Below are 13,621 nucleotides of genomic sequence, written 5' to 3'. Positions count from 1 at the left end.
GCTTGGAGTAGGTATAATAATGAAGGCGTGTGGGATGCGTAACCTAAGAGGAAAGATGTGAGGTGGAGTAGCTTTTTTTGTGGGTTATTCTCTTCTCGGCAATCAGTTTCCCAGAGTACCTCCCGTACCTTTGCTAGGGGATTGTTAATTGATGCCTCGTAGCACCGGGGGGGGGGGATTGTTACGTTTACGTACCAGTACGACCCTACCGAAACACGTACAGTTCTGTAGAGGTGGGTACAGAGGCTGTTATACCATAAGCTCATAAGATATGCTCCATAAGTATGAGACTACCTATACTTCGTAATGGTAGAGACTTACAGCTCGAACTAGTTCAGTGCGAATTTACTACACTCGGTTAGTTTTGCAGTCCATCTTCCTATTTAGCCTGTACTAAGCCTCACCAGGAGTCGCTTTACGAGTATCTATGACCTACGTCACTTCATGACTAGCTCTCAGTAACCAGTGAGGGGCCGGATTAAGCAATTTTGCACTCGGGGGGCCGAGATAGTGTACGCCCCCTTAAGTCGGACAAAACGGAACAGCAAATGTCGCTAAGGGGGCATAGCTTAACCCAATGCGCCCCCAAAAAGTCTTGCGCCCGGGGGCCAGTGCCCCTCGGCTCCCCCTTTAATCCGGCCTTGAACCAGTGACAAACTTATAGAACATATCTTACGAACTTATGGTTATACTTATGCAGATTTTTACTCCATCTCACGCCTCTCCTCCAAGGCATAGCTGTCAAATTCAAAAACCGTTCAAAACAGTAGCGCCATCTATGAACGATATTGTGAACTACTTTTCAAAATAATTTTGCTTGTTTTGGAGGATATTTGCTGTGTTTTGACAGCTGAGAAACAAATATTTAAGTCAGGTGGCTTTTCTTCGCATCAGAGATCAAAGGGAAAATGAAGCTCACGCACAAACACATTTTATTTATAATACAACACCTTTGCTTTTATTTTATTTTATTTACAATCCATTTAAAACAATAAAACTCATTGTGATAAAAGAAACTTTATTTAAGATAATAAGTGTGTTTCACGTTGCTCGCCTTCGAATTATAACTTTCCCACGTTGTAATTGGTTCAAATAGACGCGCATTTTGCAATTGTCTGAGATTTTCTTGATCCAAATCTAAAGAAAATGGTTGAAAATTTAAATTAAATTAAATTAAATCTTCAATTTATTGATTTAGTCAAGTTTACTTCCGAGCTTCCGATATTGGAAATAGTGGCTTGACATTTGCCAAACTCTTTTGATTCAACAAAAACTGGTTGTCCACGATGAAACCATTTTTTATCAAAGTATAACTTTCCTTCCTCAACTTTGGCATCAACACTCAAAGCATTACTATCCCTGGAAACTTCAACTAAAATTTAAAATAATTTTAATCGTAATTAATTAAGTTAATTGTGGAGAAGAAAATTCAAATATTAATTTAATTTACTTACATTCCATTTTTCGATTGTTTGCTAAAACTTTTCCCTAAGATTAATTTAATTTTTAATTTGATTGATTATTAATGTTAATACTTAAATTAATTAATTAATCGCGATACCTTATTAATAGCTTTCAAATCTTCATTAATTTCAGATTCATCCAATAAATGATTTAATTGAGGTAAATTAAAAATTAAGGAAAATTAATTAATTATGTTTTTTTTAGAAATTAAATTAAATTAAATTAATTATAAAGGATATCTGGTGATGTTTTTCTACGTTTTTCCGGCAAGGGAATGGGGTCATTAGGTCTACGTCTCAATTTTCTGGTTGTGACGGGTTTGACCTCCATGGGATCTTGGCATTTTAACAATTAGAATACAATTTAAATTAATTTAATTTAATTAAAATAAATGATTTACCTCCTGTTAATTCCAAAGTAACTCTTTCACCTTCGACAAATCTGCGTTTCTCTTCCAAATCAGAGATTAAACTCTCTTTTAACTCCACTTTCTTCTCTTCAAATTCTCTAACGGCAGCTTTTTTTTCTAGAACATATTCACGTTCAACTCTTTCAATCTCATAAGCTTGGAAAACTTCGTTAATTATCAAACGATCTTGATATATCTGTTCTAATCGTTTCAAACGACGGACGTATTCAGGGTGAGTTTCGTCATTAAGTTGTTGTAATTGCTTTTTTAAGGAAGCTAATTTGTCTTGGTACATTCTAAACCACAGATTCGGAATTTCAGTTAGGCCTAACTCAGTTAATTGCCCAGGGATTAATTACGATTACGAGAATGTTTTAACTTACTGTTCTTTTATTTCGGTATATTCCTCTTCCTGGCGTACCATATCAGTTTCGCTGGCGTCTTCAGTGTCTATTTAATTAAAAATAAGTTCGTATTTGTCATAATTTAAACCTCCCAAAATATAGCCAAGGCTTAAGGTACCTTCATCGGAATCTCTTTCCTCATCCAAATCATTGCTATTATCTTCGTCAAAATCAAACTCGTTCATTTTTTGAGATGTAGAATTCTAGAAAGATTACACGTTGAAAATTTCGTTCAATTTAAATTATTAATTAATAAGGATGAAATAGATGCAAAACTAGTAAACAAAGCTGCATGGGAACTTTTGGGAACTAACCCAAATTAAGCAGACGACGCCGGAGCCAAACTTTCCCCCTCCCTCCATTTAATCACAGCCCACTCCATCACGCTTTGTTTGTAATTTAATTGAGCTAGAACTGTGGGGATAATTGAACTATTAATTTACATTAATATTACAGATAATGTGTTAGATAAATAGGGATTGGTTTATTTCTTTCCCTCCATTTAGGAACTGACATAGTTTGAATTTATAGTGAGGAAGGGTGGGTTGGGCTCCCGCCACAGTAAAACTTAAAGTCAAATTTGCCACCTCTATACTATAGAAGCGGCAGTGTCTGATAATTTATGACAACTGTCAAACTGCGTAAAAACAAATAATAAACAAAATATAACTTTCCAAAGACATATTTTTACTCAAATATCGAAAATAATTTTGAAGAAGGTTACATATACATATTATATATTATTCATATTGCTTTTACCCCAAATAAAAAATTTTTTTATCGTAAATAATATCAGTTGTCACTGATTTTCAAGGTTGGTAATCAGTCAACCGAATAGAGACTCTCCGGCGCACATTTTTTTGGTGCAAGTCAAAGGCAACTGCGTCAATCTCAGTAAAAGATCCACCAAACCCGTACAGCCTTCGCAACAAGCCGCTAATGGACACACCAAAACGTAGAACCAGGCCACGAAGAATGCCACGGGATATCCGATAAAAATCAGCACCAACAACCAAAACACGAACCAAATACACTTGCACATGATGATGACGTATTCGCGTATAAATATTTACGCTTAATTACTCGACTTTAGACGTTTTTTCCACAACTTTCTTATAAATTATTTAAGGGCGTTGTCTTCTTTTAATAAAGTTTCTTCCAAGTTTGATGAACTTTGCTCAAAGTATAAGTCACGACGCGCGCGATCTGACGTCACACTTTTTTTAACGCCCACACCGGTTTTTGGGAGAATTGAATAAATTAACTTCGGGAATGGATAAACGCAATGCAACTTATCACGATGAATTTCTCTTCCGAAGTGTGATACCAAACCAATATTAGGCTTAAGTGAACTTTAAGTTAAAAAAAGGCGCGTGACAACGTCGGGGAGGGGGATTAAAAAAAGGCGGGAAATGCAACACCAGCCTCGCTTTGGCGCCTTTTATGTTCCCCACAAAGCGCGCGCGACCTAAAAATAACCCACACACGTGGTGGGTCTCCAAACAACCACTGGGGGGTAAAAAAATTAACCCTTTGAAGAATAAAAACAAACAATTTTGCCAAAAAATGTTTTATTATTAATATTTAAAGACATGACACGAAATTATTTACAGTTTGGGTTGAAAGTTCACCCTTGAACTTTATGTTGTACACAAAAGGAAAAAAATTAAAATATAATTAACCATTAATAATTATTTTTTTCATTTAAATGAACAAAATAATTATAATTAGTTTGAAAATAAATGAAAAATAATAATAATTCTTTTTATTTTAATAATAAGTCTTAAATCAAATTATTTTCAAATTCAGTTTTTCACTGAAACATTTTTGAGCGTTTCTTACAAAAAAAATAAAGAACGTGATTTTTGTTTTTTATAATGTTTTAATGTTTTGCTTGTATGTTGTTTATTGTTTATTACTAGTAGATATTTTATGGTAAACACTACACATTTAGAAAAAAAAAATCCCCACCGATGTTCTTCCTGAAATAGTTAATTAAACTATAATTATGATTAAAAAAAATACAAATACAAGTGTTTTGAAGAAAACTACAGAGCAGTTAGAGCTGTCGCTGCATCGGGAAATAAACTGTGGTAGTTGATGACTGGCACATACGCGGCCGTGATAACGCGACCTAAAAATATATAAGAGATCGTTAAGGTTTATCAGAGAGACAGAGAGAGAGAGACTTATCCAGGGTTCATACTACAACTTTTGGAAAACAAATTTCCCTGAGATTTATGGGAGGTTTTTCCCCATATACTTCCCTGAGTTTTCCATGTTCTTCCCTTATATGGAATATCTTATGGATCAAATGTCTTATCGAAAGAGGGGGGCAAATAGGACTATTACATAATCAAAGGACATCCCCATATCTCTAGTAGAACCAGAGTTATGAGCCTCCAAAGTATAGTGTAATGTTAATCCTATGGAGGGAGCTATGTTGGTGAACATTTTGCTTAATTACTCGGCCCCTGTTTGTCTTAATCCCAAGTCTTTAGTATGGTTGGATGGGGGGCAAATAAGACTATAACATACTCAAAGGACATCCCCGTATCTCTAGTAGAACCAGAGTTATAAGCCTCCAAAGTTGGGTGTAATGTTAATCCTATGGAGGGGGGTATGTTTACGGACATTTTGCTTAATTACTCGGCCCCTGTTTGTCGTAGCCCTACGTTTTTAGTATGGTTGGATGGAGGACAAATTGGACTATAACATACTCAAAGGACATCCCCGTATCTCTAATATAACCAGAGTTATGAGCCTCCAAAGTTTAGTCTAATGTTAATCCTATGGAGGGAATGTTCACGAACGTTTTGCTTAATTACTCGTCCCCTGTTTGTCGTAGCCCCAAGTTTTTAGTATGGTTGGATGGGGGGCAAATAGGACTATAACATACTCAAAGGACATCCCAGTATCTCTAATATAACCATAGTTATGAGCCTCCAAAGTTTAGTGTAATGTTAATCCTATGGAGGGTATGTTTACGGACATTTTGCTTAATTACTCGGCCCCTGTTTGACTCAAATTTCCCTGATTTCCCTGAATTTTACTAAAAATTCTAAATTTCCCTGAGGTTTTTGTCAGCTATTTATTTCCCTGATTTTTCCAGGTTTTTATGAACCCTGTTATCATAGAGACGTTTATGAAAGAGATGTTTACCAGCAAACCAACGTCCATGCAATGCATTAACGGAGGCGACGGCAGCGGAGACAGTAGGACATTTAACATAAACATTTCCCAAGGGAGAGGCTTTATCGACAAAGGCGTGTAGCGCTCCACCATGCTTTCTACATTCTTCTATGACATCGTTACGGATCTCTTCATCCCAAATTGGATTATTTTCTTTCCTAAAAACGATCGAAACGCGCGTTAATTAAAATTTTTAAAACTAAATAAGTCGATTAAAATCGTTATTCTTACGTAGTAGCGTCGAACATATTAGCCAACATGAAACACTGGGTAGCAATGGGGGGAGCGGTTGCGTTAATTGATCCTGGTAAACCGCCAGCGGTACTATTTTGGAGAGCAGTGACTGCAGCTTGAGGGAGTTGAAAGCCAGTTCCTTCAGCAAGTTTGGCCATTAACTGTAAACGTCCAGTGGCGCCTAGATCGATTCCAGTTCGATCCAGTTCGTCAGTGTCCAAGAAAGAGGGTCCTTGCATCAACTCGGCCCTCTCAGTTACGTGTCCAACCTTCATTGGGCGCCCGGCTAATTCAAATCCATTAAGCTGTTCCAGGGCCTTCTTAGCGTCTTCAGCGTCGTGAAACTAATCGCCATCATACATACTCATTAATCTCAAGATTAACTTCATTTATTAACTTTTAGTTACACTCAATTCAACTTACCGTTATGAATCCATAGCCCTTAGAACGTCCAGTCTCCAAATCCCTGGTCAGTTCAATATGATCAATCTATAATGGCAAATGATTAAAACCAATTAAAAAGTGATTAAAACCGATTAAAAATGACTAAAAAGTGATTAAAACCGATTAAAAATGACTAAAAAGTGATTGAAACCGATTAAAAATGACTAAAAAGTGATTGAAACCGATTAAAAATGACTAAAAAGTGATTGAAACCGATTAAAAATGACTAAAAAGTGAATGAAACCGATTAAAAATGACTAAAAAGTGATTGAAACCGATTAAAAATGACTAAAAAGTGATTGAAACCGATTAAAAATGACTAAAAAGTGATTGAAACCGAATGAATATTAACAATAACTTATAATTACTTTTCCAAATGGCTCAAATATTCCCCTTAGCATTTCCTCAGTGATGTTGAAATGAAGAGATCCGACATAGAGTCGCATGGGACCAATCATCCCTTTAGAAATTATACTAACTGTCGCCGCCGCGCGATTCTTTTCAGCTTGAGTCGGTTGCACAATAATGGGAACACCCAACAATTTTTGATTGTTTAGACCCAAAGCCTACAAAACAATTTAAAAAAAAAAACAATGATTAATTACCTTAAATTTAATGATAAATGAAGATAATCATTAATTCTTACCAAAGCAACAGATTCAACAGCGGCAAATTCAACATAAGCGATTCCCTTTGAACGTCTGGTTTTATTATCCATAATCAATCGAACATCTTTCACCTTTCCAACAGAGGAGAAGAATTCCTCCAAATCCCTGGATCGAACTCTTTGGGATAATTGCATACAAAAGATTGTTCTGGCATCCCTCTCTTCGGGTGACAAGTCCTCGGGACGCGTCCTGATGGGACTCTTGGAGAAGGAGCGTCGACGACGCGCTGAAATGTCTCTCCTGGGTGGAATAAAAGGCGGCGAACGACTCTTTCTCTCCCCCCTGCTTCTAGAACGACGATCTCTGCTACGATGACGCCTGACAAACAAGTTTACTTTCCTTCATTTCTGTGTCAAAGAAAATTATTTCTCAATAACTTACCCATGTCCACTTCCGTGATGTCTATGATGACTCGAATGTCCTTTATCTCTTCCTCTGCTGCGACTTCTTTTCCTGTCCCGACCTCGGCTTCGACTCCTCCTCCTTTCTCTGCTGCGACTACGACGTTCCCGACTTCGGCTACGTTCTCTGCTACGACTTTTCTTTTTCTTCTTCCCACTTCCAGAATCTCTACCCCTGAAACGAATATACAACGTTCGGTTAACCCCTGACCTTTAAAGCGCCTATCCACGATACTCTCTCAAATTACTGGCAACCCTGATGAGCAGCAGGGCACCCCTATCTATGCCCTTATCCCGTTAATGTAATTATTCAGGACCTACCTTCTGTTTTCTTTGTCAGCGTTGGGTCCTTCTTGACTCCTGTTGCTAGCTTCATCCTATCGATAGTCGAAAAACAGGATAATGACGTATACGTCCACACAGCGAGGAGTTGAGATCAATTTTTTGGGATTTTTTCAATAATTTTTTTCAGGGATTTTTATTTTTAAGGGAAAGAATTTAAGGGATTCGACGTCGGGAGAAATGCGGGAAATCGAGGAGAAGAAGGAAAAAAACAAAAAAAAAAAAGAGGAGGAAAAAACAAGAACTAAATGTTAATAAAAACATACTTCACAAGTTACCAAGTTCTATATATTGTTTTTGCGCGAATTTTGTTTTGTTTTTTTTTGGTTTATTTGTTTGTTTTTATATTGTCAGCTTTCTGATTGGCTGCGAGAGAGAGAGAGAGAGGATATTTTGTAAAACGCGCTCAAAGCTCGTCCTGCGCATCTGCAAAGATGTCCAAAAAGGGCCCATCATTTCACACTTGTTTCACAAAGTACTATTTTTGTTTTACCATTCATTAGCTTAGACAGTTTCACAAGCAAAAACATTTATAATTATTATCTCTCGGAATGACCGTGAAATTGTCTAGGCTTTAATGCCTTTGCACTGCGGGATAGTTTGTCCAAAAAAGAAAATAACCTAAGGTCAGTCTAGAAGCCTTGTTTTTTTCTGGAGGCAACAACAATGATTGACCTCGAAAACGCAAACCCCAGGTCACGACAAATCATATAAATTCGGCTTCACTAGGAGGAGAAATCAGGAATATACTGATTCCGCTAACAGTTGGCGCGTCAGAGCTACCAGTTCCAACCACCATCAAGGAAAAAAACGTAACCAAAAAAAGGGGTGGGTGGGGGTATCCTTAGACAGGGTTCATACAACATTCCCATGTTTTTCCCCATTATATTCCAGGTGCAAGCAATGAGATAGAATATATATATATGAAACCTAGAGTCACAACGTGAAATCTTGAGATCAAAGTTTCGCAATACACCTTTTGTCGAGCATGAATCTTTATCAAATACGGGTGGCGCCACCCTAAGATCTTTTTTATTACCGTCTGCTACTATAATCCGTGTAACAAGCTGTCAAGATAGTTTTTTAAACGTGTTAAATAAAATAGGCGAGTTAAATAATAAAAACTTTAGTCCTTTTTAATCAAATAAATAGATGAAATAAAAATCATAACGATGTTTCTGATTGCAAATAAGCGAGTAAAAGTTGTAATTAGTTCCGCTAGAGGCTCACAGATGGCGCTGTCATGTTTTGATAAACTTGCTTGATAAAAGAAATGTGTTTCGCGGTAAGCCGATTTGAATTGTAACTCTATCTATCTCATTGGGTGCAAGGCCATTTAGTAACTTCAGGACTGGTAACTATGGTAACAGGGAAAACCTATTCAAGCCTCATAAATTATTTCCCTTAATTTTTAGTCCTGACATTTCCAGCTTCTCCAGGGTTGTATGAACCCTGTTAGATAAGGTTCAAAACTGACACCTCTGACTGTTTAGTATAATTATTTTTTTTTTCTGGCTGAAAATGTGGACAATACCGTAAAAACCTTTAGTATTTGTTGGAGGGAGCGTTTAAACCCCAAAATGTAAATAATTTCTCAGAACTTCCTGCCAATAAAACACATTGTTAAAACAACCCTGTTTCTTTTTTTTTAACAATAGAAGATATAAAGGGAATTTCTAGGAAATGGGTTTTGTTCGCCATTGGTAAAAAAAAAATGTCCCCAGAACCTCTTGGTAACTCTTTGGCTTTTTCCACAAACGTTAGAAGATGCGTAGTTGTTGGCCCATCAGCCGTTTTCCAAGCAAAGCCTGACAAGAGACGGGAATGGTACCATTTCAGACTAAGCCACTAATTTTACCTTAACCCAAATAAAATAACTCTCCCCTTCTAAAATAGGCCTTACTATCGTAAAAATCCCCTTAAAAACTTTGAAAAGTTTCCATCAACGATATTTAGAGTTCAAAAGGGCATTTTAAGAAACCTCTAAAGGTTTTAAGGGGATTAAAAATTAAATGGTAAATCTGGTGTAAAACTTAACGTTTATCACCAGATTTAGCTTAGCTTTCTAGACAAGTTGTTCCCTCTTATATCCGGGAACAAATTAAATGGTTATGCCTAATAATAACTCTTAAGAAACTTAAAAATATCCCCTAAAGAGAGTGGCACAGTGTTGCCGTCTTAAAAACAAATTCTAGGCTATGTTTGTTTGTTTGTTTGTTTGAATGAACCGTTTTTTCCGATGTTTGCCCAAACTACTACCTTTGCACAGTGTGTCCAAATGGTACGGAAAGGAGAGGGTCACGTCTATGTAGAGTCTACAAGACAAAGTACGAGTAACGTGAGTCTAAGATATTCAACAGCCAAGATTTCAACATTATTACGCGTAAAAAATCAAACGTCCCCACATTTCCCAACAATAATAATGGACTTTCTTCGACTTCATTTCTTGTACATACGTTTTACCAAATTATCCAAAAATCAACGCGACATTGTTTCAAGAACCGCGAAAAAGTAATAAACAATCAACTTTACCCCCTTCCTGAACGGAGCTTCCAAAAGGGCTTCCACATCAAAATCATCAGCCATCCTTATCTGGGTGAGAAATACGCGAATATCCAATTAAAAACCGATAAAACAACATTAATTATAGATGTTCTGTTCAAATCATTTAAATATTGTACTTTAACAATAACGATAACGACCTTGGAATTTTGGAAAAAAAGAAATCAATGAAAAAATTGTTCAAGCATTTCCTTAAGCCTTGGTCAAAACTTTTAAAAATAACTCTTAACAAACACAATGAACGGTTTTATATATTCCAACAAAATACTTACATATCCGACGTTTTAGAAATGTTGAAACTACGCGCTGTTGATTAACGCAATTATTTTATCCGTATAATTATAAAAATTTACGAATAATTAATAACCCAAACGCGAATATTCCGCAACACACAGTACAGTATGGATCTACGGGGTCGAAAAAGTGAAGCAACAACAGCTTCCAAGTTTATCACGCGATGGTGTCGCCATCTCTAAGCCTAGATAAGAAATGTATAATTACATGTATTCTTGAAATCAGTCAAATTTCCCACCTTTTCTTTTAGTTTCCTTGGCTGCACCGGGATGGCGTTACAAGCGCGTGATATAGTTAATTGGGTCCTATATCCTAACGGATGGAAGACGACTCTAGGGGTAATTTTCTCAACTCAATGGTTGTGGTGGATAAATAACAAGACGGCCCAAGCGCTCGTAAAAGTAGCCACATCGAACGAGTGAATAGCCCCTCTATACCCTACCCTAATGAGTGAATAGCCCCTCTATACCCTACCCTAATGAGTGAATAGCCCCTCTATACCCTACCCTAATGAGTGAATAGCCCCTCTATACCCTACCCTAATGAGTGGATAACCCCTCATTAGTGATTACCCATTTTAATGATTATCCCCTCGAATTACCTTTAGCAATACTAAAATGATCAAAAGCATAAAGCTCTATCTAAACCCACATTTGAATTAACCGCCAAAACTTTCCAGTCAAACATAACATAGATGACGATAGCTACCAACGAGAACGAAACACATGAGGAGCGCGGTAGGAAACGGGGAAAATCGTTATCACATAAATAAAATGAAAATAAACATAAAATCCGACCCCACAGATAGAGGTACCATTACCCACCATCCCCGACACTTTAGAGATATACTAGAGGATGAAAACTCGAACGTTCTATCGTCTTGAAGGAGAGAATAATGGAGTGGAAACCCCCATACCTTAAGCGTTGCCTTTGTACCCCCACCTACGGCACCATAGTCCTCCCATCATCCCCAGCGGTTAGGTAGGGTCGTGCCGGACGAAATTGTAAAGGACGCTCCCTCTATCTCAAAAATAGAAGCTAGTTCTCATTCAAATAAAATGGCGCTACGCGGCAGCACTTAGCAATCGCCTACGGAAAGGTAGGGGCGTGCGCGAGGTACACTGGGAGAGATATGGTGCCGCAGGTCGCCCATCATCATTTCCAATCCATCTGACTCCCTTATCCCTGCTATCGTCTCTATGGTTCCGTGGTAGCGTGTCTTACTGCTACGCCAGCGACCCGGGTTCTATTCTCGGGTGCGACGTGAAAAAATTTTAATTAAAATAAAATCTCTAACTGAGCTCAGGTACCCCTATTGGTGGGTTGAGGTATTATCGAGTTCCTTGATAACGATAGCGAAGCGAAAACTCCGACTACTACTACTACAGCTCGGGTCAAACTAAGAGCCTCATCGTATACTACCATGTGGCTATTTTCAGACTAGGAGAGTTGATACCATATTTACACCAGGAGACCAGGCTACATCGCGGACAAAGTCCGTGGCCTCCTGGTGTGAGTAAATGGTATCAATCGTCCTAGTCTGAAAATTATGTAAACAATAAATAATCAAATCAAATAAATAAATTCGAGAATTTTTTTTTTTTTTTTTCAAGATTATTTGAAAAGAAAATTTATTTTCTTATTTTTTCACTTCAAGGAATGCAGGGAATAATTACGTAATTATTACAGAGTAATTAAAAGATGAAAATACAATTTAAAATGATTCAGGATTTATGTGACCTATTAATTGATCTAATTCTTTTTTCAATTTCAAATTGTCTAAGATCAGTTCGTTCCAAAAATTCCATTTTATCCAAATATCCGTCTTTCCCTTTATTATGAATTTTTAAATCTTCTTCGATTCCTTCATCTTTTTTAAAAGTGTTCCAATCTAGCTTTGTTTTCTCCTAAAAAAAAAAAAAAAAAAAAATTCAAATTAATTTGGTTTTAATTTTTAAATCATTTTAAGGACAATAAAAATATTACCAAAACACTTAGTTTTCCTTTTTTGTTCCCTATTTGTTGCAGTAAATTACCAATACCACTAGAGGTAGGTTTCCGTCCAACTTGAAGGTCGGAAGACAATTTTGTTGACATTCCCGAGATTCCTGTTCCGTTTTTAGCTTGTAAAGAACTAGCGTCTACTTCTTTTTTAACTCTGAAACGTTTTAAATGTTGATTAAGCTTCAATTTGAAAAGGATTTTATCACAATTGAATTAATACATACTCAACTGTTTCTCCCGCAAACTGAAAAAGTTCCGTCACCGTAACTTTCTTGGGTTTTTCAAGTTCAACTTTTTCTTCGGAATTGGTGTTTTTTTCAGTGGAAGCTTTTTCATTCTTGTCTTTTAAAGATTCCTTTAAGTTTTTCTTCTCAACATTACTGGAAGTGTTGTTTTTAGTCGGAGGAGTTAAAGTTTTGGTTACAGGATCTCCGAGAAAATCTGCCCATAAAGAATCCATTTTCTTTTTTTCATCTTCCTCGGTTAGTTTAGGTTCTTCTTTGGATTTTTCATCCTCGGAATTGTCCCTTAAATAATAGCGATTAAGTTAAATTAAATTGTAGAATTAATATTTAAGTGAGAAGCATACTTTGGATGTGTAAGTAGTCTTCTTCTCTTGCCCTTTTTCTTGCTTTTTGCTTTACGTTTGTGTCCAGGATTGGCTAAGGATGGATCTTCATCAACCTCAGGTTCTTCGTCAGATTGATCTGATATTTCTTCGTCCGATATTTCGCCTAAAAAAGCGACAGACTTACGATATTTCGCCTAAAAAAGCCATGATATTATAGAGTAGTGGCACTCCATGTTAACTACCCATAGAGCTTAATGCAGTCAAAGGCAAGTAGGTGCCATTACTCTATACTTTGCCAATATTATTTTCTGGTCATACCATCAGGTGGAACATATTCTTCATCATCCTCGTCTGTACTCCAATCTTCCTCATTATTTAAATCAGCCATCTTAATTTTAAGAGTTTAATTAAAATTAATTACTTTAATTTTGGGTCACGCAAACTTGGTTGTTTATATTTAAATAATTTGATCAACAAACATGATCTAAAATAATCCTAACCCTTGCCTTTATCGACTGCTTGCAGTGCGTGTCGAGTGGGCTATGATTTTGAGTTTATGACCCTATGACCTCATCTCTTATGTCGTAATCACGACGATGAGTAAGTTAAAACTTAAAATAATAAATACTATA

The 13,621-nt window shown here is 36.7% G+C and overlaps 5 protein-coding genes across 8 annotated transcripts in view; 1 reads left to right on the top strand and 4 right to left on the bottom strand.

Moving 5' to 3' along the window:
• Positions 1-951: 951 nt before the first annotated feature.
• On the bottom strand, positions 952-2,602 carry LOC149651234 (sin3 histone deacetylase corepressor complex component SDS3). 2 transcript variants are annotated; one of them, XM_089848044.1, is made up of 8 exons: positions 2,396-2,602; positions 2,257-2,323; positions 1,895-2,169; positions 1,704-1,799; positions 1,562-1,623; positions 1,455-1,488; positions 1,209-1,372; positions 952-1,137 (listed from the first exon to the last, which is right to left on the bottom strand). In XM_089848044.1, exons 1-8 carry the CDS (start codon positions 2,460-2,462, stop codon positions 1,042-1,044), a joined length of 861 nt encoding a protein of 286 aa, XP_089704170.1. In that variant the 5' UTR covers positions 2,463-2,602; the 3' UTR covers positions 952-1,041. The 2 variants fall into 2 exon arrangements, with proteins under 2 accessions (XP_089704170.1, XP_089704169.1); XM_089848043.1 differs by having other exon boundaries at positions 1,865-2,169; positions 2,396-2,601.
• Positions 2,603-2,945: 343 nt separating this feature from the next.
• Positions 2,946-3,634, bottom strand: LOC149651233 (uncharacterized). Its single transcript, XM_089848051.1, has one exon. It carries the CDS (start codon positions 3,317-3,319, stop codon positions 3,104-3,106), a length of 216 nt encoding a protein of 71 aa, XP_089704177.1. The 5' UTR covers positions 3,320-3,634; the 3' UTR covers positions 2,946-3,103.
• Positions 3,635-3,831: 197 nt separating this feature from the next.
• On the bottom strand, positions 3,832-10,806 carry Caper (RNA-binding protein 39-like protein Caper). Its single transcript, XM_089848041.1, has 10 exons — positions 10,393-10,806; positions 10,091-10,150; positions 7,538-7,593; positions 7,197-7,391; positions 6,794-7,133; positions 6,516-6,713; positions 6,127-6,192; positions 5,701-6,047; positions 5,440-5,627; positions 3,832-4,411 (listed from the first exon to the last, which is right to left on the bottom strand). Exons 2-10 carry the CDS (start codon positions 10,142-10,144, stop codon positions 4,326-4,328), a joined length of 1,530 nt encoding a protein of 509 aa, XP_089704167.1. The 5' UTR covers positions 10,145-10,150; positions 10,393-10,806; the 3' UTR covers positions 3,832-4,325.
• Positions 10,807-12,045: 1,239 nt separating this feature from the next.
• On the bottom strand, positions 12,046-13,516 carry Yeti (yeti). The gene is made up of 6 exons (XM_089848045.1): positions 13,469-13,516; positions 13,308-13,377; positions 13,008-13,152; positions 12,643-12,945; positions 12,401-12,572; positions 12,046-12,321 (listed from the first exon to the last, which is right to left on the bottom strand). The coding sequence occupies exons 2-6, from the start codon at positions 13,375-13,377 to the stop codon at positions 12,139-12,141; spliced, it is 873 nt and encodes a 290-aa protein (XP_089704171.1). The 5' UTR covers positions 13,469-13,516; the 3' UTR covers positions 12,046-12,138.
• Positions 13,313-13,621, top strand: part of LOC149651225 (tubulin alpha-1C chain-like) — a 34,579-nt gene continuing 34,270 nt past the window's right edge. Inside the window, exon 1 of one of the 3 annotated variants that reach the window (XM_089848033.1) lies at positions 13,313-13,589. The gene's annotated coding sequence lies outside the window, so the exon portion shown is untranslated. The remainder of the gene's footprint in view (positions 13,590-13,621) is intronic. The other 2 variants (XM_089848035.1, XM_089848034.1) reach the window with 2 other exon arrangements.

This window comes from Phalangium opilio, unplaced genomic scaffold, assembly GCF_054372755.1.
Source record: "Phalangium opilio isolate 3A_F unplaced genomic scaffold, DU_Popi_V2 ptg000082l_1, whole genome shotgun sequence".
NCBI classification, from domain to species: domain Eukaryota; kingdom Metazoa; phylum Arthropoda; class Arachnida; order Opiliones; family Phalangiidae; genus Phalangium; species Phalangium opilio.
The sequence above is the reverse complement of the archived record's forward strand: the minus strand, read 5'-3'. Positions and strand labels throughout refer to the sequence as shown.

Bases quoted from the DNA above. Each gene is read 5' to 3' on its own strand.
- LOC149651234 (XM_089848043.1), bottom strand. From the start codon at position 2,462: ATGAACGAGTTTGATTTTGACGAAGATAATAGCAATGATTTGGATGAG. The intron at 1,489-1,561 runs GTATCGCGATTA...AATTAATCTTAG, and splicing joins ATTTGAAAGCTATTAATAAG to GGAAAAGTTTTAGCAAACAA. The intron at 1,373-1,454 runs GTAAGTAAATTA...TTTAAATTTTAG, and splicing joins AAACAATCGAAAAATGGAAT to TTGAAGTTTCCAGGGATAGT.
- LOC149651233 (XM_089848051.1), bottom strand. From the start codon at position 3,319: ATGTGCAAGTGTATTTGGTTCGTGTTTTGGTTGTTGGTGCTGATTTTT.
- Caper (XM_089848041.1), bottom strand. From the start codon at position 10,144: ATGGCTGATGATTTTGATGTGGAAGCCCTTTTGGAAGCTCCGTTCAGG. The intron at 6,048-6,126 runs GTAAGTTGAATT...GATGGCGATTAG, and splicing joins AGGGCTATGGATTCATAACG to TTTCACGACGCTGAAGACGC. The intron at 5,628-5,700 runs GTAAGAATAACG...GATCGTTTTTAG, and splicing joins AATATGTTCGACGCTACTAC to GAAAGAAAATAATCCAATTT.
- Yeti (XM_089848045.1), bottom strand. From the start codon at position 13,377: ATGGCTGATTTAAATAATGAGGAAGATTGGAGTACAGACGAGGATGAT. The intron at 13,153-13,307 runs GTATGACCAGAA...TCGCTTTTTTAG, and splicing joins AGAATATGTTCCACCTGATG to GCGAAATATCGGACGAAGAA. The intron at 12,946-13,007 runs GTATGCTTCTCA...CTATTATTTAAG, and splicing joins AGACTACTTACACATCCAAA to GGACAATTCCGAGGATGAAA.